We start from the raw sequence: 26,811 nt of genomic DNA, 5'->3' as shown, positions 1-26,811 counted from the left end.
AGCTCAGTAATATTAATAAAATGATCATCAACCTTATCTCTCTCACATCTAATATAGTAGCCAAATAAGCAAGCCTGCCACTAAACTTATAGAGCCCCATGAAGACAAGCAGAAGTTAAGATGTTAAGGCAGTGTATATGTTATCATCAGAGCAGTATATATGTTTACATAAGGTTAGACTGTAGCACAGCAAATATTTAAACAGTTTGAATAGGACTGTCCATCTATGGCATATTTCATATCCTAATAGGATTCTTGACTGTAATTGTCTCACAAGGCCCCCCTGTAGAACCGCCACTGCTCACAAATCACTCAGACACACACAAAGGAAGGACTCATCATAGGGCAGAAATTGAACAATATGTAGCCTGACACAGGAAACGGTCGTTATGTGGGACTCAGGGGGAGTAAAACTTAACCGACACCAGAGCTAATTAATTAGATGTCTGCCCTCTCCTGCCTGTCTGTTCTAGCTGTTAAGTGTTAACATAACGTCTATCTAACGATCTATGTTTTTGTTTTCCTGCTTACTATACTTTCTTGTTTGAGACAGTCAGTCCACTCCTACCTGAGTTAGGCTCCCCAGTCCCACCGCAGACCGCACCGATCAGTGAGTCCGAGTCTCCAAGCCCAGCTGTCGCACTTATCACCTAACCGTCTGCCACTGGGAGATCACGTGCGTGACTCCCTCAAGCCATGTGCAATAACACAGACAGAAAAGCCGGTCACGTGACTGCTCGGTGGTAAGCCGCCTGTGACCTGTCAAAATATATATATATATTTTTTAAAGCTACATATTTGGGCAGCGGCGGACCCTGGGGCCTGTATGTATATTATTATATGTAATAAATATGTGTACAGTATATTATTATTTCAGCTCAGGGGGGGCCACAGGGGGGGGGCAGGGACATTTTTACAGGGGCACCGGCCCCTGTAGGCGCCCCTGTAGAACCGCCCCTGCATAGAAGAAAAACAAAAAGTCAAGCACAAACTTACTTCACCACCTCCATAGGAGGCAACGTTTGTGAAACTGAGTTGTGTGTGCATCGGCCATCGATGGCAGCAATCGTTGGTGGGTGTGAACCGACGTGGGAGGCGGGTGGGCGGCCATTAATGCCTTCTGTGAAGCAGATGGGGCGGGATCATGGGCGGGGTAGTCGGGGGCGCTCATGCACGGGGGGCAGGGGCGGGCGCGTGAATGGGGAGGAAGCAGGTAGGAACGGTTACACTACAGAAAAACGTTAAAGGAAAAGTGGGACAGAGGGGGATATAAATTTAAAATAAAAATGATCTAAGGGATCTGGGAGGGGGTTAGAGGTTGGTGTTTGGAGGGGGAAAGCTACACTACAGTAAAAAAAATAATACAAAAAAATATATTTTATTGTAAACTGGGTACTGGCAGACAGCTGCCAGTACAGAAGATGGCTCCCAATAAGTTAGAGGGGGAGGGTTAGAGAGCTGTTTGGAGGGGATCAGGAAGGTTGGGGGCTAAAGGGGGATCCTACACAGAAGCATATGTAAATATGCTTAAAAAAATAAAAAATAAAAAAATATCGCTTTTATTTTAGTACTGGCAGACTTTCTGCCAGTACTTAAGATGGCAGGGACAATTGTGGGGTGGGGGAGGGAAGAGAGCTGTTTGGGAGGGATCAGGGGGTGTAATGTGTCAGGTGGGAGGCTGATCTCTACACTAAAGCTAAAATCAACCCTGCAAGCTCCCTACAAGCTACCTAATTAACCTCTTCACTGCTAGCCATAATACACGTGTGATGCGCAGCGGCATTTAGCGGACTTTTAATTACCAAAAAGCAACGCCAAAGCCATATATGCCTGCTATTTCTAAACTAAGGGGATCCCAGAGAAGCATTTACAACCATTTGTGCCATAATTGCACAAGCTCTTTGTAATCAATTTCAGTGAGAAACCTAAAATTTTGAAAAATTTAACATTTTATTTAATTTGATCACATTTGGCGGTGAAATGGTGGCATGAAATATACCAAAATGGGCCTAGATCAATACTTGGGGTTGTCTACTACACTACACTAAAGCTAAAATTAACCCTACAAGCTCCCGACATGCTCCCTAATTAACCCCTTCACTGCTAGGCATAATACACATGTGGCATTTAGCGGCCTTCTAATTGCCATAAAGCAATGCCAAAGCCATATAAGTCTGCTATTTCTGAACAAAGGGGATCCCAGAGACGCATTTACAACCATTTTTGCCATAATTGCACAAGTTGTTTGTAAATAATTTCAGTGAGAAACTTAAAGTTTGTGAAAAAATTTGTGAAAAAGTGAACAATTTTTTATTTGATCGCATTTGGCGGTGAACTGGTGGCATGAAATATATCAAAATGGGCCTAGATCAATACTTTGGGATGTCTTCTAAAAATATATATATACATGTCAAGGGATATTCAGGGATTCCTGAAAGATATCAGTGTCCCAATGTAACTAGCGCTAATTCTGAAAAAAAGTGGTTTGGAAATAGCAAACTGCTACTTGTATTTATGGCCCTATAACTTGGAAAAAAAGCAAAGAACATGTAAACATTGGGTATTTCTAAACTCAGGACAAAATTTAGAAACTATTTAGCATGGGTGTTTTTGGTGGTTGTAAATGTGTAAGATTTTGGGGGTCAAAGTTAGAAAAAGTGTGGTTTTTCCATTTTTTCCTCATATTTTATATTTTTTTTTATAGTAAATGATAAGATATGATGAAAATAATGGTATTTTTAGAAAGTCCATTTAATGGCGAGAAAAATGCTATATAATATGTGTGGGTACAGTAAATGAGTAAGAGGAAAATTACAGCTAAACACAAACACCGCAAAAATGTAAATATAGCCCTGGTCCTTAAGGGAAAGAAAATGGAAAAGTGCTGTTGTGGTCATTAAGGGGTTAAAGAAAATGGATTATGTTTGTCAAACAAATATATTTATATATAAAATGTAACATTCAAGATTTCTAATATATACATTTACTTCCACTGTTGATTTTTCAAGATTTTAAATCAGGGGTCTTCAAAGTCTTAGTTGGTGGGCTTTACCTCTGAAGAAATTTACAGCGACCCCCCCCCCCCCCATAATTGATGTTACTTAATTTTTTTCTCTGTAAAGGAAATTGTAATATTTATTTTTAGTTTTAATTTGGGGAGCTGATTCCGCTAAAACCAAAAGAGCCTCACTCGCATTTCAATTTGCACTTTGTTATTCCAGTGCAACGCAGAGTCTGAGCGATTTCGACCTCAGAGCTTTTCTTCCACCTACATCCCGTCCTTTGCCTTATTACATCACAACATGGCAAGTGTCTTTGTCGGCTCTTAAAAAATGTTTTGTATTTTGCCAAAGTCAACTGCTGCTTGTGGTTTCCATAGGATAATAAAAAGTGGCACTGATCCTGCGTATATCCTTATATGCTCTAGCGCCCCCTAGTGCTCACACTTTGAAAAACACTGCTTTAAATCAATGTGTAAAAAAAATTCAGCTTAGATTTAATGTTGAAATGTTAACATTTGATCTAATTTATATAATGAAAAGAGAAAATTTGCTCTACAATTTGAATGTCAAAAACAGACAGGTATCAGCTTCTCCTCATTCATAAATTGGTTGAAAATCATGGCACCCAAATCCTTTTGTTTTGTAATTTCACAAAACTGAAGGTTTTATCTCCTTTTTAATAATAAATCTATTAATACATTGGCCATTGACATGGGTGTTCTCTTACCTTATTGACATTATTATACTGTTGTTGAGTTTCAGCTGTCTTAGGTTGGGCATGTACGTACCTAGGATATACAAAGAAAAACAATATTAACGTATTTAAAGTTTGTATACTGAAAACTATCTCAGCACTCTAGGTTACTTTATTTTATAAATGTAATTTACATATAGACAAATGGAACGTGATCGGATTGTAGTAACATTGCTTTATATTTAAAAAACATTTGGCTGGATTACGAGTTTTGCGTTAGCAGGCATTAAGTGAGGTTTTCAGAAACCCGGCGTTAGCAGGCATTAAGTGAGCGTAGAGCAAAATTGAGCTCCATACCGCACTCCAATACCAGCGCTGCGGTGAGCTTGTGCATGATTTCCCCATAGACATCAATGGGGAGAGACGGCTGAAAAAAAGTCTAACACCTGCAATAAAGCAGCGTAAAGCTACGTAACGCAGCCCTATTGATTCCTATGGGGAAACTAAATTTATGTTTACACCTAACACCCTAACATAAACCCCGAGTCTAAACACACCTAATCTGCTGCCCCCGACATCGCTGACACCTACATTATACTTATTAACCCCTAATCTGCCACCCCCGACATCGCCACCACCTACATTACACTTATTAACCCCTAATTTGCCGCCCCCAACGTTGCCGCCACTATACTAAAGGTATTAACCCCTAAACCTAACCCTAACACCCACTAATTTTAATGTAATTAAAATAAATCTAAATAAAACCTACTATTAATAACTAAATAATTCCTATTTAAAACTAAATACTTACCTGTAAAATAAACCCTAAGCTAGCTACAATATAACTAATAGTTACATTGTAGCTATGTTAGGTTTTATCTTTATTTCACAGGCAAGTTTGTATTTATTTTAACTAGGTTGACTAGTTAGTAGATAGTTATTAACTATTTACTAACTACCTAGTTAAAATAAATACATATTTACCTGTAAAATAAAACCTAACCTGTCTTACACCAACACCTAACCTTACACTAAAATTAAATAAATTACATTAATTAAATACAATTAACTAAATTACAAAAAAAACAAAACACTAAATTACATAAAATAAAAAATAAATTATCAGATATTTAAACTAATTACACCCTAATCTAATAGCCCTATCAAAATAAACAAAGCCCCCCAAAATAAGAAAAAAACCCTAGCCTAAACTAAACTACCAATAGCCCTTAAAGGGGCCTTTTGCGGGGCTTTTACCTGTAAAAAAAAAAATACAAACAACCCCCCCAACAGTAAAACCCACAACCCACACAACCAACCCCCCAAATAGAATCCTAACTAAAAAACCTAAGCTCCCCATTGTCCTGAAAAGGGCATTTGTATGGGCATTGCCCTTAAAAGGGCATTTAGATATTTTTCTGCCCAAACCCTAATCTAGAAATAAAACCCACCAAATAAACCCTTAAAAAAAACCTAACACTAACCCCCGAAGATCCACTTACAGTTTTTGAAGATCGGACATCCATCCTCAACAAAGCCGGGAGAAGTCCTCATCGAAGCCGGGAGAAGTCTTCATCCAAGCAGCAAGAAGTGGTCCTCCATATGGGCAGAAGTCTTCATCCAGACGGCATCTTCTATCTTCATCCATCCGGCGCAGAGCGACTCCATCTTCAAGACATCTGGCGCGGAGCATCCTCTTCAATCGACGTCTTCTTGAAGAATAAAGGTTCCTTTAAATGACGTCATCCAAGATGGCGTCCCTTGAATTTCGATGAGCTGATTGGAACAGATGCCGTCTGGATGAAGAATTCTGCCCATCTAGGGGACCACTTCTTGCTGCTTGGATGAAGACTTCTCCCGGCATCGATGAGGACTTCTCCCGGCTTCGTTGAGGATGGATGTCCGGTCTTCAAAAATTGTAAATGGATCTTTGGGGGTTAGTGTTAGGTTTTTTAAGGATTTATTGGGTGCGTTTTATTTTTAGATTAGGGTTTGGGCAGAAAAAGAGCTAAATGCCCTTTTAAGGGCAATGACCATACAAATGTCCATTTCAGGGCAATGGGGAGCTTAGGTTTTTTAGTTAGGATTTTATTTGGGGGGTTGGTTGTGTGGGTGGTGGGTTTTACTGTTGGGGGTGTTGTTTGTATTTTTTTTTACAGGTAAAAGAGCTTATTTCTTTGGGGCAATGCCCCGCAAAAGGCCCTTTTAAGGGCTATTGGTAGTTTAGTTTAGGCTAGGGTTTTTTTTTATTTTGATAGGGCTATTAGATTAGGTGTAATTAGTTTAATTATATGATAATTTATTTTTTATTTTGTGTAATTTAGTGGGGTTTTTTGTAATTTAGTTAATTGTATTTAATTAATGTAATATATGTAATTGTAGTGTAAGGTTAGGTGTTAGTGTAAGACAGGTTAGGTTTTATTTTACAGGTAAATTTGTATTTATTTTAGCTAGGTAGTTATTAAATAGTTAATAACTATTTACTAACTAGTCTACCTAGTTAAAATAAATACAAACTTACCTGTGAAATAAAAATAAAACCTAAGATAGCTACAATGTAGCTATTAGTTATATTGTAGCTAGCGTAGGGTTTATTTTATAGGTAAGTATTTAGTTTTAAATAGGAATTATTTAGTTAATGATAGGAATTTTTAATTTGTGTTATTTTAATTATATTAAATTAGGGGGTGTTAGGGTTAGATTTAGGGTTAGGTTTAGGGGTTCATAACTTTAGTATAGTGGCGGCAACGTTGGGGCGGCAGATTAGGGGTTAATAACAGTAATGCAGGTTGCGGCGATGTTAGGGACAGCAGATTAGGGGTTAATAATATTTAACTAGTGTTTGTGATGCCTGAGTGCGGCGGTTGAGGGGTTAATATGTTTATTATAGTGGCGGCGATGTCCGGAGCGGCAGATTAGGGGTTAATATTTTTATTATAATGTTTGCGATGGACATTAAACTCAAATTTCGCCATAAAGTGCTAGATTAAGTGGTACGCCATTGTTAGTGCGGGACATGATAAGCAAAATTGCAAACTTACTAACTTGCGTGTATATTAAAAGTTGAAAGTTAAGGGATACGCTTGAGCACAAACAAAATTTGCACACAATGGATTCATGCAACTGAAGACCTTGCGTAAAGTGTAAGGGACAGTCTAGTCATAAATACATTAAAATAAACTTTGACACTCAAATATACTCTTTTTGATAAAAAAATTTCATAGAAATATAAAAAAAAGTTTGATATGGGTTAAAAGGTATATGATATATGACAAGGTATTTGACTGGAAAGGGCTATGTGTTTATAGATAGATAGATGATAGATAGAAAGATCTAAATATGTATATGGATGTATATGCATTTATACACATAAATACACATGTATACAGATATACAGTATATATGTATATATATATATTTAGTATATATATATACACTAACTTTTTTGGCCAGACTCGGAAATACCGCAAATCCACTTACGTCAATTGCGTATCCTATATTTTCAATGGGACTTGAATAGCGCCGGTATTACGAGTCTTCCAAAAAGTGAGTGGTAGACCCTCCCCTGTCAAGCCTGGTACCGCATTTTAAAGTCAGTAGTTATGAGTTTTACACTACAACGCCGTAGCATAAAACTCTTAACTAAAGTGCTAAAAAGTACACTAACACCCATAATTTACCTATTAACCCCTAAACCGAGGCCCCCCCCACATTGCAAACACTAAAATAAATATTGTAACCCCTTATCTGCCGAACCGGACATCGCCGCCACTATAATAAATATATTTACCCCTAAACCGGCACACTCCTGCATTGCAAACATTAGTTAAATATTATTAACTCCTAATCTGCCGTCCCTATCATCACCGACACCTACCTACATTTATTTACCCCCTTATCTGCCGCCCCCAACGTCGCCATCACTATATTAAAGTTATTAACCCCTAAATCTAAGTCTAACCCTAACACCCCCTGCCTTAAATATAATTTAAATAAATCTAAATAAAATTACTATCATTAACTAAATTATTCCTATTTAAAACAAAATACTTACCTGTAAAATAAACCCTAAGCTAGCTACAATATAACTAATAGTTACATTGTAGCTAGCTTAGGGTTTATTTTTATTTTACAGGCAACTTTGTATTTATTTTACAATACAATTGAGCTGGCATTCTATTGGCTGTTCCAATCAGCCAATAGAATGCCAGTTCAATCCTATTGGCTGATTGTATCAGCCAATAGGATTTTTTCTACCTTAATTCCGATTGGCTGATAGAATTCTATCAGCCAATCGGAATTGAAGGGACGCCATCTTGGATGACGTCATTTAAAGGAGCCTTCATTCTGTGTTTAGCCGTCGTTTGAAGAGGAAGCTCCGTGTCGGATGTCTTGAAGATGGACCCGCTCCGCGCCAGATGGATGAAGATAGAAGATGCCGTCTGGATGAAGACATCTGCCCGTCTGGAGGACCACTTCGCTCCTCTTGGATGAAGACTTCTCCCGGCTTCGTTGAGGACTTTGGCCCGGTTGGGTGAAGATGTCTCCTGGTAAGGTGATCTTCAGGGGGTTAGTGTTAGGTTATTTTAAGGGGTGATTGGGTGGGTTTTAAAGTAGGGTTGGTTGTGTGGGTGGTGGTTTTTAATGTTGGGGGGGCTTGTCATTTTTTTTCAGGTAAAAGAGCTGATTACTTTGGGGCAATGCCCCGCAAAAGGCCCTTTTAAGGGCTATTTGTAATTTAGTGTAGAGTAGGGCTTTTTTTTATTTTGGGGGGGCTTTTTTTATTTTGTTAGGGGGATTAGATTAGGTGTAATCAGTTTAAAAATCTTGTAATTTCTTTATTATTTTCTGTAATTTAGTGTTTTGCTTTTTTGTACTTTAGATAATTTTATTTAATTGTAATTAATTGTATTTAATTTAGGTAATTAATTTAATTGTAGTATAGTGTTAGGTGTAATTGTAACTTAGGTTAGGTTTTATTTTACAGGTAAATTTGTCTTTATTTTAACTAGGTAGTTCTTAAATAGTTAATAACTATTTAATAACTATTGTACCTAGTTAAAATAAATACTAAGTTGCCTGTAAAATAAAAATAAACCCTAAGCTAGCTACAATGTAACTATTAGTTATATTGTAGCAAGCTTAGGGTTTATTTTATAGGTAAGTATTTAGGTTAAATAGGAATTATTTAGTTAATTGTAGTAATTTTATTTAGATTTATTTAAATTATATTTAAGTTAAGGGGGGGGGTTAGGGTTAGACTTAGGTTTAGGGGTTAATATGTTTATTATAGTGGTGGCGATGTTGGGGGCGGCAGATTAGGGGTTAATAAATGTAGTTAGGTTGCAGCGACATTGGGGGCGGCATATTAGGGGTTAATAAATATAATGTAGGTGTTGGCGATGTTGGGGGCAGCAGATTAGGGGTTCATAAGTATAATGTAGGTGGCGGCGGTGTCCGGAGCGGCAGATTAGGGGTTAATAATATAATGCAGGTGTCTGCGATGTCGGGGGTGGCAGATTAGGGGTTAATACATGTAATATTAGGGGTGTTTAGACTCGGGGTACATGTTAGGGTGTTAGGTGTAGACATAAATGTATTTTCCCCATAGGAATCAATGGGGCTGCGTTAGGAGCTTTACGCTGCTTTTTTGCAGGTGTTAAGTTTTTTTTTCACCCGGCTCTCCCCCATTGATTCCTATGGGGAAATAGTGCACGAGCACGTTTAGCCGGCTCACCGCTAACGTAAGCAGCGCTGGTATTGAGGTGAGATGTGGACCTAAATTTTGCTCTACGCTCACTTTTTTGCGGTTAACACCGGGTTTGTAAAAACCTGTAATACCAGCGCTGTCTGTAAGTGAGCGGTGAGCATAAACTGCTCGTTAGCACCGCACCCCTGTTAACGCAAAACTTGTAATCTAGGCGAATGTAAGTGCCTAAATTGCTATAGACAAGAAGATATTAATGGTTTGTTAAATAATGTAGATGCTCCTAATAAAATCACAGTATACTATTTAAAAACATTTTCATTTGAATGTAGATATTTTGCAATGCAGTGACTGACTGGTAATATACACCATGCATATATACAAATGACTTTAATATCCCTTTAAAGGGAAATTGTTCGCTATCAAGTACCACTCCCACAGAAAATGTTGGTTTATTCACATTTGAAATACAACTTTTCAAAATAAATAGAAAAAAGTAATATCATAAACTTTTGAATTCCCTCTTTTTAAACAGAAGAAAGAAAATAAATAGCTACGTTAGCAATTTAAATATATTTCCATTTTAATCTTATGTCACACCAACTGCTGGGAATGATGGGATTGCTGAATCACTGTCAATCATTCCTGCAACACCTCCAAGGACCCAATAATCCTAAATATTAAAGACAGACACTTTTAACATGTTTGGAGCTCTAACCTGGGATAAGAGGGAATAGATTTAAATTAGAAATGTAGGAACAGGTGATAATATCACTACCCACTACACTTAAGATTAAGAATCAGCGGTTATTAGATTGCAGCTTCTTTCAGTCTCCTCCACTGCACAGTTGGTGGAGAGAAATCACCTCGAACATGCTCACTTGGGCTATTGACAGGCCATTCTCTTGTGCGATTGGTTGACAGAGGGAGGGGGGAAGCTTTACACACTCGCGAAGCCGTGCGGACAGGTTCTCAAGTTGAGAACTGTGTCCAGATGCCTTTTACTACATGGGGCCCAATATGGTTGTAGCTTTCTGTTCTATATCCAAAAACACATACTATATAAAGTAACACAAATCCAGTGTTTTAATAAATTCATTTGTTTAAAATTAGTTACAATTTTTTTTTATATTTCTCCTTTTTAATCTGATACCATTCTATATATTTTTATAAAACATTATTTATTTTTTTCTAAATAAAATGTTATAGTTTTATTGTTGTTGTAAAATTTGTCCCATATACTTTTGAAGGTATTTAAAGCCCTTCGACGGGGATGCACGATATGATAGAAATACACACAGGGGTTGGTATGAAGAAGATAACTACACGTATAAAGAGAGAAATGATAGAGATGAATATAGAAGAAACACATGGAAAAATGCACAAAGAGGTGAAAATAACACGTATCACAACAGAAATAACACTAATCACTGGGAAACAGATAGAGAAAGATTCAGGGATCATCACCCTAGTAAAAATAAAAAATTCAATGGTGAAACATATAAGAAAGGCACATATAAAAGAATACAAGTCAAGATTGAAAAATAGAAACTAAGAATAGATATGAAGGGCTAGATATTGACACCCAACCATCAACAAGCAGTGATAATTTTTTAGGGGGGAGCCTACAGAAATTAGAAATACCAAAAACGCAACAAACACTACATGTTCCTCAACTAAGAAAGAGAAACAGAGAGGAACAATAGGAGGGAGAACAAACACAAATAAAAAACACAAAGAGAACAAAATAGATACATCTATAGGTATATTTAATCTAAGTGAGAAAGCACTCTCAAAAGAAGAGGAAAAGGTACTGAAATTAGGGCTAAGTTTCGCCCCCACAACAAGACTCAATAAATTCAATACGCATATACACATAGGACAATATATCAGAAAGTTGACTTTGAAACGATTTTTCCTCAAGAATCCAATAGAAAGGAACTTTATCCAACAAACAGGTGCCACCAATCAGAACACCACGACCCCAAAGATAAAACACACAGATTTCAAATTAAAATCCAAATTCTATCCTTCCAATGAAAAGGGAAGGAATCTGGAACTTTTTGAAAAATTAGTCCAGAAGGATATATCAAAAACAAAACAAAATAAGTACACACCAAGAAATTTAACTAAAAAAGAAAATGATACCATTAAAAATCTACAAAATAATAAGGATATAACTATAAAAGCGGCAGATAAGGGCGGGGGAGTAGTGATTCTCGACACAGCGAAATACATAACAGAAGTGAATAGATTACTACAAGATAAAGACACATATGAAGAAATAAGATTAGACCCAACAAAGAAATTTTTATTAAGACTGACAAATTTGTTGGATATTGCAGCCACACAAGAAGTATTAAACAAGAAAGAATATGATTTTCTTTGCCCTAAATTTCTGAAGATCCCAATCTTCTATTACCTGCCTAAAATTCACAAAGACCTAATCAATCCCCCAGGCAGGCCTATAATATCAGGTTTAGGATCAATTACAAGTAATCTTTCACAATACATAGATAATTTTCTGCAACATTATGTAAAAACATTACCTTCCTATTTAAAAGACACAACAGATATATTACAATGCCTGAATTCTCTGAACTGGGAAGAGAACTACATAATGGGAACTTGTGATGTATCATCTTTATACACTAGTATACAACACTCACTAGGATTAGAAGCAGCAAATCACTACATGACAAAAGAGAATACATTAGATCCAAAACAAAAGGAATTTATTTTGAATGGAATTGATTTCATATTAAATCAAAATTACTTTTCTTTCAATGGAAAATTCTTCCTACAAACAAGAGGTACCGCAATGGGCACGAGATTCGCGCCAAGCTATGCCAACCTATTTTTAGGTAAATGGGAGGAAGAATTTCTACCCACGCATAGACGGCGCGAATCTCGTGCTATACAAAAGATATATAGACGACATCATTCTAATATGGAAAGGTACAGATTTAGAACTCAAAGAATTCATCTCAGACATGAATAACAATAATATACGTATCAGTTTCACTCATACAATAAGTAAAACTCAACTCACTTTTCTAGACCTCGATATAGAAATAGTAGAGCAGGATATAACAACTAGAACGCATTTCAAAAAAGTTGATGCGAACAACTTAATACACTACAAGAGTTGCCATTGGAAGAAATGGAAATATAATATCCCAAAGGACAATGCTTAAGGATAAAGCGCAATTGTTAAAAAATGTCCGATTATATGAAACAGATAGAAATTCTAGAAAACAAATTTGCAGAGAGAGGTTACAATCCAGAGGCCTTCAAAAAAGCAAAATTACAGGTAGATACCAAGGAGAGAAAGGATATATTAAAAATATAACACAAAAAAGATAGACAAAAACAAAATGGAAGACAAAATCAATGTTGCATTGATTACAGACTACAACTGTGATCACCTTTTACTACACAAAATACTCAGAAAACACTGGCATATATTACAAACAGACCCAATAATAGGTGAACAATTGCCAGATAACCCTAGAATTATATATAAAAAAGCGAAAAATTAAAAAAGCATACTAGCCCCCAGCGAACTTCAAGCTCAAAATAAACAAATATTAGAAAAAGACCTGATGAGAAAAATACCTACAGGTTTCTTCCCTTGCTTTGGTTGCAGGTCCTGTAGATATAGTAGTGTTACGGTTACCCTTAGTCTCGCTGAGAGATGGACCGCTTAGTAGCCTGGATCCCTATTGCTAAAGAGGGGAGAAGCTGCTTTCCATAGTATTCTATATGAGTCTCGCAAATATAGAATAATCTCCCTTAGCTGCAGTACAGCTAGGATACCCTTCTGCCCACAAAAACGAGTCAACGCTGCGATTGAGGGTCAAACAAGAACTCAGGACTGGGATGCCCAGCCTGCTTTTTATTAAGGTTACATGCACACAGGGCACTCCCAGGGGGAGAGGGGGGGGAAGCACAAAATCCCCCATCACACATTTAGATAGAGAGCACTGTCCTTTGACAGGCCACAATAGGATTACAGTACTTAAGATAACAAGTTTACAAGTTCATCTTATCAATTAGCAGTCTGGCTCCAGAGGTGATTAGACAATAGTTTCTAAAAGCTGAAAAAAAAAGAGTTAACTCTTTATGAAATGATACTTGTTACGGTTTTCTTGGAGCCCTTCTTAGGCGCTGGCTAGCTGGTTCAGGCATTGCTGCTGGGAAATAAGCTCTTCACAACAAAATAACTAATGCTTCTGTAACAGTGCTCCCTTTCTGTGGAACACTCTGGCAGACACGGTCTGACCCCTTTTCGGGGCAGACTAAGGCTGTCCAGACCACTGGTTATGCGGGGCTGAGGTCGGTTTGTCTGGACAACCCATCGGCGTTGCCATTCTGTTTCCCAGGTCTGTAAGTAATGGTGAAATTGAAGGGTTGCAACGATAAGCTCCAACGTAATAGCCTGCCGTTATCTCCAGAGACCCGGTTCAGCCACACCAACGGGTTATGGTCGGTGACCAGAGTGAACTCCTGACCATATAAATAGGGAGTCAATTTCTTTAATGCCCACACCAAAGCCAAACACTCCTTTTCGACCGCTGCATAGCTGACTTCGCGGGGCAGGAGCTTCCGGCTGATGTAGGCAACTGGATGCTCCCCTCCATCTTCGCCTACTTGGCTGAGGACGGCTCCCAGCCCGAACATGGAAGCATCTGTATGGACGATAAAACGTTTGTTAAGGGCTGGGGCCGCCAAGACAGGAGCATTAATTAGAGCATTTTTGAGAGCCTGGAAAGCCGTTTCACAGTGGGGAGACCACAGGACCTGTCGAGGTAAGTTCTTTTTGGTCAAGTCAGTCAGGGGTTTGGCAAGTGTGCTGTAGTCTGGTACAAACCGTCTATAGTACCCTGCCGTGCCCAGGAAGGCTAGGACCTGAGTCTTAGTGATGGGGGTGGGCCAATTGGTGACAGCTTCTATTTTGGCCGGCTCTGGTCGCTGCTTTCCACACCCCACCCGGTGACCCAGGTACTGTACCTCGGCCATCCCAAAGTGGCATTTTTCTGGCTTCAGAGTCAGGCCAGCAGCCCGGATCTGATCCAGAACCATTCCCACATGAGCTAAGTGGTCCTCCCAGGACTCACTGTGGATCGCTATGTCGTCCAGGTAGGCGCAAGCAAAACTCTGGAAGCCATCCAGGAGCCTATCCACCAAGCGCTGGGATGTAGCTGGGGCATTCTTCATCCCAAACGGCATTACCCTAAACTGATATAAGCCGAATGGAGTGACGAATGCCGACTTGGGGATAGCCTCCGGGGCCAGGGGAATCTGCCAGTAACCTTTGCAGAGGTCAATAGTGGTCAGGTAATTTCCCCTGGCTATACGATCGAGTAGCTCGTCTACCCTGGGCATAGGGTAAGCGTCCGTCACGGTCTTTTCATTGAGCCTCCGATAGTCTACGCAGAACCGGGTGGTCCCATCTTTCTTGGGCACCAAGACAACTGGGGAGGCCCAGGGACTATCGGAGGGCTCAATTACCCTGAGCTGGAGCATCTCATCGATCTCCTTCTTCATTCCTGTCCTAACTGCTTCGGGGATTCGGTACGGAGCCTGGCGCAAGGGAGCTTGTCCCGGAGTATCTACCTGGTGGGTGGTTAAAGTAGTGTACCCTGGCTTCGGGGAGAAGGTGAGGTGTTTGGACTGGAGGAGTTGGTTGAGCTGCTCCCTTTCAGTGGGGCTAAGTCGGTCCCCTATCTGAACCTGCGCCACTATACCTGTGGGGAGGCTCTTTTCTAATAGGTCTGGAATGGGTAAACTGTCGGGGTCTTCCTGAGGGGAACAACATACGGCCGTCACGTTCTCTGGTCGCTCAAAATATTCCTTGAGCATGTTTACATGGAATGTCTTTCTAAGATTGTTGTCGTGGCAGCTAGCTATCACATAAGTGGTGTCTCCCCTTTTCTCTACGATCTGGTAGGGACCCTGCCAGGACGCCTGCAATTTGTCTGTCTTCACCGGCTTAAGTACTAACACCTTTTGTCCTATGGTGAAGATTCTCTTTCGGGCCCCCCGATCGTACCATACTTTCTGTCTTCTCTGGGCCAACTGGAGATTAGCCCGCACGGATTTGGCTAATTGCTCCATTCGGTCCCTGAGTTCCAGCACGTATGGCACAATTGGGACACCGTCAGCCTCCATCTCTCCCTCCCAGTGCTCCCGGATCAGGTTTAGGGGTCCCCGTACCTTTCTTCCGTAGAGCAACTCGAAGGGAGAGAACCCTGTCGTTTCCTGGGGCACCTCCCGATAAGCAAATAGGAGGTGCGGCAGGAAGCGTTCCCAGTCTCGGTATTCCTGAGTGAACGTCTTGAGCATTTGCTTGAGGGTCCCATTGAACCTCTCACACAGCCCGTTCGTCTGGGGGTGGTATGGGGAGCTCAGGAGGGACTTAATTTTGCAAACCTGCCAGAGTTGTTGGGTCAATTCAGCCGTAAATTGGGTGCCTCGGTCGGATAGGATTTCTTTTGGAAATCCTACCCGGGAGAACACCTGTACTAGTGCATTCGCTACCGTATCCGCTTGTATGTTGGATAGGGCGACAGCCTCTGGGTACCTGGTAGCGTAGTCCACTACGGTAAGAATGTATCGCTTACCGGAGGGACTAGGGGTAGCCAGTGGTCCCACTAGGTCAATAGCAACCCGGCTGAAGGGTTCCTCTACAATGGGCATATTTACTAGCTGGGCTTTAGGGTGATCGCCTCGCCTTCCTACTCGTTGACACACATCGCAGGTGTTACAGTAAGTTCTAACGTCAGCGTGCACCCCTGGCCAAAAGAACGTGTGAGTAATGCGGTGTAGGGTACGGGTAACGGCTAGGTGGCCTGCTAAGGGGATGTCGTGGCCTATTTTGAGGATTTCTTGACGGTATTTGTGGGGCACTACCAGCTGTCGCCTACGCTGTCCCCTTTTCTCTGTCCAGCGGTATAGTTTCCCTTTTTCCCATAAGAATGTTTCGTTATCTGCACCGCCCCCTCCGGTCTCTGCTCGTTCCCGGTACTTTTGTAAGGTCGGGTCAGTCTTAGACTCTGCCTCGAAAGCATCTGGGGTGTCCCAGGGTATGGGGCCTAACCTGTCAGGCAAGGTCGGGGTAGGTCTTACCTGTGTCTCCCGCACTGGTGAGAGCTCTCGCTCCGTCCGGGCTTGGGCCCGTGTAGTCACTGGGTCCGCCTCGTTGTTGCATACTGGAGCATAGGCAGAAGTCATGGGGCCCAAATCGTTGCCCAGCAGTACTTCGGCAGGTAAATTATCCATTAGGCCCACGTTCACAGCCCCCTTTCCCGCTCCCCAATCAAGATGCACTTTAGCTGTTGGAATTTTGTACACATCCCCCCCCGCCACTCTAACGGCCACAGTCTGTCCGGATCGCTTGTGCTCTGGCACCAAATGACTCTGTACCAGCGTGATAGTAGCCCCTGTGTCTCGCAATCCCTCGGTAGATCGCCCCTCGAGCCATACCCTCTGCCGATGGTGCTGGCGGTTATCTGAGGCAGCATATACAGGGTCTGCCTCGTGAAGCGGCCCCACATATCCCTCCATAGGGGCCTCTTGGTTAACACAGAGGGCCCGGGCCGGACGATAGGACCCAGAGGGGTAATTGTAATTCCTGGGTGTCTGGTGCGTATTAAGGGGGCAGCTAGCCATGAAATGCCCTGGTTGCTTGCATCGGTGGCAAGTCGGTCTGGGACGCTCAGAGCTGTTATTGGGTGGTCCTGAGTGTCGGACGGGCCCTGTGGGCACCGGGGCTCGGAATTCAGCACGAGGGGGTGCACGGTAAACCTCTCTGGGTTCGACCCGTGCTGGAGCTCGGTAGTTCATGGGTTCGTGAAGACGGGAGTCATAATGTTCATCGGCCAATTTGGCTGCTTCTTCTAAGGTAGAAGGCCGCCTGTCTCGCAGCCATTCCTTCCCTTGCTGTTCCATGCCATTATAAAAATGTTCTAAGAGAAACAATTGTAAAATTTCCTCCCCAGTCACCGCTTTACTTCCGCTCAGCCAGTGATTTGCCGCTCTCCGCATTCGGTGCGCCCATTCCATATGGGTATCGTTAGGCTTCTTTTCCGTGCCCCGAAACTGTCGGCGATACGTGTCCGGAGTTACAGCGTACCGTCGCAACAGTGTCTCCTTAACTAGCTCATACTGTGTCACTTCCTCAGCACCCAGAGTACGAAAGGCTTCCAGGGCTCGCCCGGATAGTTTCCCAGACAATATCGTGGGCCACTCTCTGTTGGGAATCTGGTGCAGGGCACATTGCCTTTCGAAGTCCGCCAAATATTCATCAATCCCTGTCTCGCTCTCTAGGAAGGGTCGAAATGCCGCATAGGGTATCTTGGGCCTCCCAGCATTTTCGACAGGGATGATTACCTGCGGGGCTTCAGCATTGCGGTGTGCGTTCGCTAGGTTGAGTTCGTGGGCTCGAGTCTCTCGTATATCCTCGTCCGCCTCCGCCATCAACTGCTGTACCAATTCCATGGAGGGGTTCGGCCCGTATAATGAGAGCCTTTCCCGAACAATCCTGGTTTTTTCGTCACTAATCGTGGTCGGTGTTTCCGCCATTGTGAAGCTCTGATCCAGTTCGGTCAATTCTGCGATCAGCTCTCTCCTCGGCCGGTTGCTGGCGTACCCCCCTCTGCTTTCAAGTAAATCTTTTAGGGTTGTACGCTTCAATTTTTCGTAAGCGCTCTCCATCCGTTCTGTACCTCTCCTAGGAAATCCAGGAAAATCCCGCCGCTGCCGCCAAATGTTACGGTTACCCTTAGTCTCGCTGAGAGATGGACCGCTTAGTAGCCTGGATCCCTATTGCTAAAGAGGGGAGAAGCTGCTTTCCATAGTATTCTATATGAGTCTCGCAAATATAGAATAATCTCCCTTAGCTGCAGTACAGCTAGGATACCCTTCTGCCCACAAAAACGAGTCAACGCTGCGATTGAGGGTCAAACAAGAACTCAGGACTGGGATGCCCAGCCTGCTTTTTATTAAGGTTACATGCACACAGGGCACTCCCAGGGGGAGAGGGGGGGAAGCACAAAATCCCCCATCACACATTTAGATAGAGAGCACTGTCCTTTGACAGGCCACAATAGGATTACAGTACTTAAGATAACAAGTTTACAAGTTCATCTTATCAATTAGCAGTCTGGCTCCAGAGGTGATTAGACAATAGTTTCTAAAAGCTGAAAAAAAAAGAGTTAACTCTTTATGAAATGATACTTGTTACGGTTTTCTTGGAGCCCTTCTTAGGCGCTGGCTAGCTGGTTCAGGCATTGCTGCTGGGAAATAAGCTCTTCACAACAAAATAACTAATGCTTCTGTAACAAGTAGTAATCTCAAAAAAAATGAGTCCAGCCAAAATGGATACATATATCAAATTAAAGAAACAATCAGATGCCAAGATAAAGGTGTCATTTACATTATACAATGCTCCTGTAACAAGCAATATATATGAGAGACCACGAGAACGATAAGAGAACGCATACGGGAACATCTGTCATGTAATGATAGAGGCAATCTCAAAACACACTTATATACATACTTCAGGGAAAAACATAATAACAATCTGAAAGACTTCTCATTTTGGGGCATAAAAAAAGGTTAAACCAGATTGGAGAGGGGGAAATTTTGAATCAAAACTTTTAAAAAAAGAAGCTGAATTAATCTATAACATGCAAACCTTGTTTCCTTCTGGTCTAAACTCAGAATTGGATATATCCCCCTTCCTTACGTCATGATTTCATAGTTCTATAATCCACTTAATTTCTTTGAGAGTCACGATTAGGGCATACCTCTAAATAATGTCAGTCTGTCAACTATTTACATTAACGAATAAGAAACTATAAACAATTCATAATTTATATATCTAAAATGTTTTCAGCATCCCATTATTATATGGAATAATTAGGTCTATATTTTGAGCGATCAAATTAAGATGAGATATCAACTAACCATCTATCCTTTATAAAAATGGGATATATGAATAAATATAACACATGGAATATATATATTATTCTGAGATTAGAATATTAAATAAGGTTATGTCAAGATTTGACATTAATATATTAGTAATTAACTATGGTCTAGACTTAGAGTTGGGCGGTAGCCGTCAAAACCAGCGTTAGAGGTTCCTAACGCTGTTTTTTACCGCCCGCTGGTATTTGGAGTCAGTCAGGAAAGGGTCTAACGCTCACTTTGCAGCCGCGACTTTTCCATACCGCAGATCCCCCTACGCCATTTGCGTATCCTATCTTTTCAATGGGATCTTTCTAACGCCGGTATTTAGAGTCTTGGCTGAAGTGAGCGTTAGAAATCTAACGACAAAACTCCAGCCACAGAAAAAAGTCAGTAGTTAAGAGCTTTATGGGCTAACGCCGGTTTATAAAGCTCTTAACTACTGTGCTCTAAAGTACACTAACACCCATAAACTACCTATGTACCCCTAAACTGAGGTCCCCCCACATCGCTGCCACTCTATTAAAATGTTTTAACCCCTAATCTGCCGCTCCGTACACCGCCGCCAGCTACGTTATCCCTATGTACCCCTAATCTGCTGCCCCTAACATCGCCGACCCCTATATTATATTTATTAACCCCTAATCTGCCGCCCCCGCTATCGCTGACACCTGCATATTTTTTTAACCCCTAATCTGCCGCTCCGTACACCGCCGCAACCTATATTATCCCTATGTACCCCTAATCTGCTGCCCCTAACACAGTCAACCCCTATGTTATATTTATTAACCCCTAATCTGCCGCCCCCAACGTCGCCTCCACCTACCTACAATAATTAACCCCTAATCTGCCGACCGGACCACACCGCTACTATAATAAATGTATTAACCCCTAAAGCTAAGTCTAACTCTAACCCTAACACCCCCCTAACTTAAATATAATTTAAATCTAACGAAATAAATTAACTATTATTAAATAAATTATTCCTATTTAAAATGAAATACTTACCTGTAAAATAAACCCTAATATAGCTACAATATAAATTATAATTATATTGTAGCTATTTTAGGATTAATATTTATTTTACAGGCAACTTTGTAATTATATTAACCAGGTACAATAGCTATTAAATAGTTAATAACTATTTAATAGTTACCTAGTTAAAATAATTACAAAATTACCTGTAAAATAAATCCTAACCTAAATTACAATTAAACCTAACACTACACTATCAATAAATTAATTAAATACAATACCTACAATTATCTAGAATTAAACCTAACACTACACTATCAATAAATTAATTAAATACAATACCTACAAATAAATACAATTAAATAAAATAACTAAAGTACAAAAAATAAAAAAATATTTAAAAACATTAGAAAAATATTACAACAATTTTAAACTAATTACACCTACTCTAAGCCCCCTAATAAAATAACAAAGACCCCCAAAATAAAAAAATGCCCTACCCTATTCTAAATTAAAAAAGTTCAAAGCTCTTTTACCTTACCAGCCCTGAAAAGGGCCCTTTGCGGGCATGCCCCAAAGAATTCAGCTCTTTTGCCTGTAAAAAAAACATACAATACCCCCCCCAACATTACAACCCACCACCCACATACCCCTAATCTAACCCAAACCCCCCTTAAATAAACCTAACACTAAGCCCCTGAAGATCTTCCTACCTTATCTTCACCATGCCAGGTTCACCGATCCGTCCACCGAAGTCTTGATCCAAGCCTCCGAAATCTTGATCCAAGCCCAAGCGGGGGCTGAAGAGTGACGTCCATCCTCCGGCTGAAGTCTTGATCCAAGCGGGCAGAAGAGGACATCCGGACCGGTAAACATCTTCATCCAAGCCGCAACTTCTATGTTCTTCAATCCGATGACGACCGGCTGATCTTCAAGACCTCCAGTGCGGATCCATCCATCTTCACCGACGACTTCCCGACGAATGACGGTTCCTTTAAGGGACGTCATCCAAGATGGCGTCCCTCGAATTGCGATTGGCTGATAGGATTCTATTAGCCAATCGGAATTAAGGTAGGAAAATTCTGATTGGCTGATGGAATCAGCCAATCAGATTCAAGTTCAATCCGATTGGCTGATCCAATCAGCCAATCAGATTGAGATCGCATTCTATTGGCTGTTCCGATCAGCCAATAGAATGCGAGCTCAATCTGAATACATCCAATCTCAATACAATCACCTGAATACATCCAGATTGTGGATACTACTCAAAGAACTGAATTGTCCGTGGGACACATATCAATTATCATTGAGACATTGTGTCAGGCGACATAGGTGTGAGTGCTGTAATCTATTTTTTTGCAAGGTGGTTTTGTGCTAGAGTTAAATATACAGGGGCTAAATCTGAGATTTTTTACTCAACGTATTTTTTTTACAAACTTAGCTAAGAACTTATGAAGGTTTTGAATATATGAAGGTTTTAATGTTCCTTTTAACAGGGAGACGTCCCTATATTTATATGTATCCTGTTCTCTATTAGAGATTAAACACATATTTTATTCATTTTTATGTTTTATTAAAATTCTTTGTTTTAGAAAATAAATGTCTGCAAATGTTATCTATTCCATTAACTTTTGGGCTTTTAGCGCTCCCTAACTTACCTATCTGTATCTGTAAAGCCCTTCATTAACAAAGTGCTGCTCACCAAAATTTCCCAGACTGTTCTCTCTGGTATCCACACACATTTGAAGAGCTTTAACGTCACTAAGGTCCTCCACTCCAGTGAGTATTTGCTACAGGAAGGAAGACATTAAAAAACAATGAGCAATGGTTCAATATAGAAAAATACTTCATTTGACCCATTAAGGGGACAATATACTGCAAAATAGGTTTTTCTTTAATGTGTTTCTAATTACTTTTTTTTGGTATGACAATATGCTTTTTAAGGTTTATTTGTGTATATGAAATAGCTGATTTTGTGTTTTATAGCCACAACCTAATAAAATGGGTTGAGCGTGTAGGTATAATCAGATCTCAATACTTTAGCACATTGTGTGCACACATATGCTTCTTTATCTTATATCTGTCAATAAACCAAAGTCCAATACTTGGAGAGAATTCATATTTTATTACCTATCTCTTCTATACCCCACTGAGAGTGTAATTTCTTCTGCTGGCTGTGTTTACACATAACTTGGACCTAAGGCCAGAAACTTTTAAAATATGTGGTGATACCACAGGCTAAATTAACTATTTCAAATGCCAATATAAGGGCAAAGGAAATACTTGTAAACAATTTATTATACTCCAGCAGGTAAACAGGATAATTGTGAACAAATTAAAGAGGAGAAAAATGTTGAGTAACCTGTCACATTTTTATGCATATTTTTTATGATATGTGTTTTATGCAATAGAGGACCAGTTTTATTCTGGACGTTAGTTTTACTAGATCTTACCAGTTTAGCTGGAGAGAGATATTCATCCACAAGACATTCATCTTCTTCCTTGTTGATTGGATTAGGATTTAGCAACCCTTGCCAACCAAAATCTGTTACCCGGACACTGGCTGTGCCAGGTCGAGCATCTACCATTTGTGCCATGTGGGACAATTCTGAAAATAAATTAGAAAACTACAGGTTTTGATCTCTCATCAGCAAGAACAGATTTTCACATCACAAGTAAACAGATAAAATGTATTTTATGTCTATTTTATGCCACATAATCATCCTGTTACCACTAAAATTATTATTGTTTACACTAAAATTGTTATTGTTTAAAAAGATGGATAATGCCTTTACTAGCCATTCCCCCAGCTTTGCACAACCAACATTGTTATATTAATATACTTTATAACCTTTAAACCTCTAAATTTCTGCCTGTTTCTAAGCCACTATAGACAGCCTCTTATCACATGCTTTTTTATTTGCTTTTCACAACGGGAGACTGCTAGTTCATCTGGGCCATATAGATAACATTGTGTTCATGCTCGATGAGTTATTTAAGAGTTAGCACAACACAGTACTAAATGCAAGTCAATAGATAATAAATAAAAAGTAATGTGATCAGAGGGCTGTTAGAAGATGCTTAGATATAAGGTAATCACAGAGGTAAAAAGTATATTAATATAACGGTGTTGGTTATGCAAAACTGGGGAATGAGTAATAAAGGGATATTCTATCTTTTAAAACAAAACACATTCTATTGAAGGCTGTCCCTTTAAAGGGACAGTCTAGTCAAAATTAAACTTTCATGATTCAGATAGGACTTGCAATTTTAAAAGACTTTCCAATTTACTTTTATCATCAATTTACTTTTATCAATTTGTTCTCTTGGTATTCTTAGTTGAAATCTAAGCCCAGGTAGGCTCATATGCTAATTTCTAAGCCCTTGAAGGCCGCCTCTTTTCTGAATGAATTTGACAGTTTTTTTTACAGCTAGAGGGTGTTAGTTCATGTGTGCAATATAGATAACATTGTGCTAATGCCTGTGAAGTTACTCATGAGAGGACACTGATTGGCAAGTCTGACAAAAGAACTGAAATTAGGGGGCAATTTACAGAGGCTCAGATACAAGGTAATCACAGAGGTAAAAAGTGTATTATTGTAACTGTTGGTTATGCAAAACTGGGGAATGGGTAATAAAGGGATTATCTATCTTTTGAAACATTAGAAATTCTGGAGTAGACTGTCCCTTTAACAGTATTTATATATTTTTTAAATATACACTGATTTACTCATTGGTACATTTAGAAGTTAATTTCTCTACAACACTTACCTTTTGGTAGAAAGTTACATCTCTAGGGGATTTTTCAAGTCTAAAAAAGATGTATAGAAATGTTTTTATATCTTCATACCCTTCCAAAAAAAGTTTCCTGCAGTGTAGTGATATTTTACAGTACAGAAAATGTAAGGAACAGCCTACCTATTTTTCATTTTTAGAAAAGCTGTAACAAATGTGTTCTTGAAGTCTATGTAGAATAGATATTATTTGTGCTGAGCAAGGAAATGATCACATGGAAACAAAATGGCTGCCAACACAAGTTTCCCTTTAAAAAACAAACAAACCTACCTGTGAAAGCTGAATATACAACTCAAAACAGATACTGCTTCAGAAAATGACTGTATATCAAAGCATTACACATTGTTTAGTTGCATACTTAATGAATTACTGAAAGCGCTGATTTCTATAAGGTATGTATGCCTGACATATATTGATTTGCCATTAACTACTGCAAATTGATGATCAGAGATGTGTCACCAGTGACATAATTAATGGATGCAGAACCATCTTTCAGCAGTTAAAGATACAATCAGAGATAGAGATCAACTCAGCAACCTTCACTAAAGCTTAAAACAAATAAATAAACCATAACCAATATAATGTGTCAGTTAAAGGATATACAACTCAACATTTTATTCCCAAAATAATGTTCACTTATGGATATTTAAAAAAAAAAAAAAAAAAAGAAATTTCATTGTTTATATTACTTTTTCTGTTATTTGAAGTATTTTGGAATTTTTTACCATCCCCAAAAAGTCTGGAGTGTGTCCAACAAAATTCCAAATCCTGATCATACTATATAGTGATTGTATGATCAGTGTAGGAGATCATTTATAAATGTTCCTAATTATCCTCAGCAGAAGAGAAAAGATAAGCAGGTAAGACTTTTTGTTGCTGGTCTGCTTTTAACAATAAATCAATACAAATTTTGAAAACAAACTTAAAATTCAAAAAAATCTTATAAAATATATAGGGCTAGATTACAAATAGAGTGCTAAATATCGCTTGCGTGCAAGATATATTAACGCTCCATTGAATAACACCAGCATGCGCTAATGTGTGCTGGTATTACGAGTAAAGTGCAATGCGAATGCAACCTCCCGTTCGCATTGCTAGGAAGCATTGGGCTCACAAGAGCGTGCTTCCATAGGCTCCAATGGGAGCCTCGTTCTGATGTGGAGGGGTAAGTAGCAGCATATTTTTTAACATATATGTAAACGACTATATACACATATATATTTGTATTACTATGTGCATATACGCATAGCACATAGTCATATACATATATATTTACTAGGGACAAACCTGAGCATACCCCCCAACTGTCCCGATTTTTGCGGGACCGTCACGATTTTAGGGGTCTGTCCTGGGAAGATTGGCGTCCGTCCCGCGTTACCCCATGCATTTTAAAAAAATGTTATTCTATTGTGCCCATACAAGGTCATCACGTGGCCACATCCTACCAATACACAGTCAGAGGTTTTTAGCGCATGTGACTGCATGTGCCGTGTTGACTCATCTTTGAGCTCAGGCATGAGAAGACAGCGACCGTGCCGCGGTGTTGTCTCGAGGACTAACTTGGAAGTTCTGACTAGTCACTTCAGGAACCTCACTGTGTCTACTTACTAGTGGAGCGTGGCACTGTGCTGTGATTCTCTGAGGATGGCGGTCAAGACTACTCTTGCCACGGGTAAGATCTGAGAGAAGTTCAGACTCGGATCATCAGCATCGCTAGAGGTTTGGTGCGGTGGTGGGGAGGGTGCCGCAGCAGCCGGGGCAATGTGTCTGCTCAGCTGAATAGTTTAATTTTTTGCAGAGTGATCTGTAGTGGTCTCTGAACCGTTCGGCAGCATTAGTAAATTTTTTGAATGTTGTATACAGGGCTAATTTGTGGGATTTATATACTGCTCCAAATGCTTTTTTTTTTTTTTTTTTTTTACACAGAGCACTTAATACCTGCTAAACCTTGGGAGTATAAACATAAGAAAAAAGTTAAAATGTTTGCTTCAAGCAAAGTCTGCACACATTACAGGTTGCAGATTCGGGGAGGAGGCTTGGTGGTGGGATGGGGTCCCTCTTTTGGATTTTGAAATGTAGGGAGGTATGCCATAGACCGCTATGTAAAGGCACTTTTCAATGCCCCACTACCAACAACTTTAGACCCCAAAAACCACCTAGTAGGTTGTTGTTTTTGTTTTTTAAATGCTACATTTTTTTCTTTAATAAAAAACTATAATGCCCTCTATTTTGAGGGCATTTGGGGCACTTTTAGAAATCTGATCTCTGGTTAATTTTGGGAGTGCAAATTGCTACTGCGAGAAACTGACAGCAATTACCAGCCACTTGTAATGGCTGGTTAATTATAGCGCCCACAAACGGGCAAATTTGCCCAATTGTGGGTGCGCGATAATTTAGCGCTCCACTTGTAATCTAGCCCATATTTTGTATGCAGATACCGGTGCCAGGGAGTTATTAATCAGCTAATGTATCGTGTTCTAGATTAGTGATGGGCAACTAATATCAATAAAATTGGTTGCATGGTATTTTTAACCCTTACACTGGAAATAGACACTGGTTTATGGGGGAGAGGGTAAACCAGGGAAATGGGTACTGCCATGTGTTTTGTGTAGTAAAACTGGTGACATTTGTTTTCTGAAAATAAAAATGGAATATTTTCT

At 39.9% G+C, this 26,811-nt stretch overlaps 1 protein-coding gene across 1 annotated transcript in view; it reads right to left on the bottom strand.

Moving 5' to 3' along the window:
• The window catches only part of LRRC56 (leucine rich repeat containing 56), a 93,771-nt gene extending 70,818 nt beyond the window's left edge, over window positions 1-22,953 (bottom strand). Inside the window, exons 1-3 of the mRNA XM_053689289.1 lie at window positions 22,810-22,953; window positions 22,059-22,146; window positions 3,730-3,790 (exon numbers count right to left, since the gene is read on the bottom strand). Of these exons, the coding sequence (XP_053545264.1) occupies window positions 3,730-3,790; window positions 22,059-22,146; window positions 22,810-22,953 (293 nt within the window). The remainder of the gene's footprint in view (window positions 1-3,729; window positions 3,791-22,058; window positions 22,147-22,809) is intronic.
• Between the last annotated feature and the right edge of the window lie 3,858 nt (window positions 22,954-26,811).

Source organism: Bombina bombina, chromosome 7, assembly GCF_027579735.1.
Source record: "Bombina bombina isolate aBomBom1 chromosome 7, aBomBom1.pri, whole genome shotgun sequence".
Lineage (NCBI taxonomy): Eukaryota > Metazoa > Chordata > Amphibia > Anura > Bombinatoridae > Bombina > Bombina bombina.
Note: the sequence above shows the minus strand (reverse complement) of the source record. Positions and strands in the feature narration are given on the sequence as shown.